This window comes from Alligator sinensis, unplaced genomic scaffold, assembly GCF_000455745.1.
Source record: "Alligator sinensis unplaced genomic scaffold, ASM45574v1 scaffold1065_1, whole genome shotgun sequence".
In the NCBI taxonomy this organism is placed as follows: Eukaryota; Metazoa; Chordata; order Crocodylia; family Alligatoridae; genus Alligator; species Alligator sinensis.
This window is the reverse complement of record NW_005842812.1, coordinates 470,820-471,401: the sequence shown is the minus strand read 5'-3', so window position 1 is coordinate 471,401 and position 582 is coordinate 470,820. Positions and strand designations below refer to the sequence as shown.

The 582-nt window shown below is 67.7% G+C and overlaps 1 protein-coding gene across 1 annotated transcript in view; it reads left to right on the top strand.

The window, feature by feature from the left end:
* SMARCC2 (SWI/SNF related, matrix associated, actin dependent regulator of chromatin subfamily c member 2) overlaps positions 1-582 on the top strand; it is a gene marked incomplete at its 3' end in the record, with an annotated part of 10,727 nt that overhangs the window by 8,784 nt on the left and 1,361 nt on the right. The window contains exons 19-21 of the mRNA XM_025191372.1: positions 77-141; positions 241-370; positions 449-579. Coding sequence (XP_025047157.1) covers positions 77-141; positions 241-370; positions 449-579 — 326 coding nt within the window. The remainder of the gene's footprint in view (positions 1-76; positions 142-240; positions 371-448; positions 580-582) is intronic.

Genomic DNA, 582 nt, shown 5'->3' with positions numbered 1-582 from the left:
CTTATGGGCCTTGGTGCCCGGGGCGGGGGGGGGAGCCCCGAGTCTAGGCCTGCCCCAGCCGGTCCGTGTCCCCCAGAGGAGAGCAGCGGTGATGAGGCCCGGGGAGAGGCGCAGGCGGTGGAGGACAAGAAAGATATGAAGGTACAAGGCTGGGGGAGGGGGGCCCTGTGCTGTGGGGGGGCTGCATGGGTGGGGGAGCTGCCAGTCCCTGCCAGGGACCCCAGCAGTGCCCACCCCCAGGATCCTCGGGACGGCGGCGTGGATGAGGAGCTGAAAGAGAAGCTGAGTGAGGCACCCAAGAAGGAGGAGGACAAGGGCAAGGAGGGTGATGGCGAGAAGGATGTGGAGAAGGGTGACGGAGACAGCTTGGGTGAGTGCAGGGGGCTGGGCGACGGGGACGGGGGTCCAGGCATCCCCTGGGGGTGACCCACCTGCCACCTGCCTGCAGCTGATGTGGAGAAGGACAAGGAGCCCAAGGAGGGCCTGGATGAGGGGCCCAAGGAGCTGGGTGAGGCCGAGGGCGAGAGGAAGACCAAGGTGGAGCGCGACATTGGGGAGGGCAACCTGTCCACTGCTGCTGCC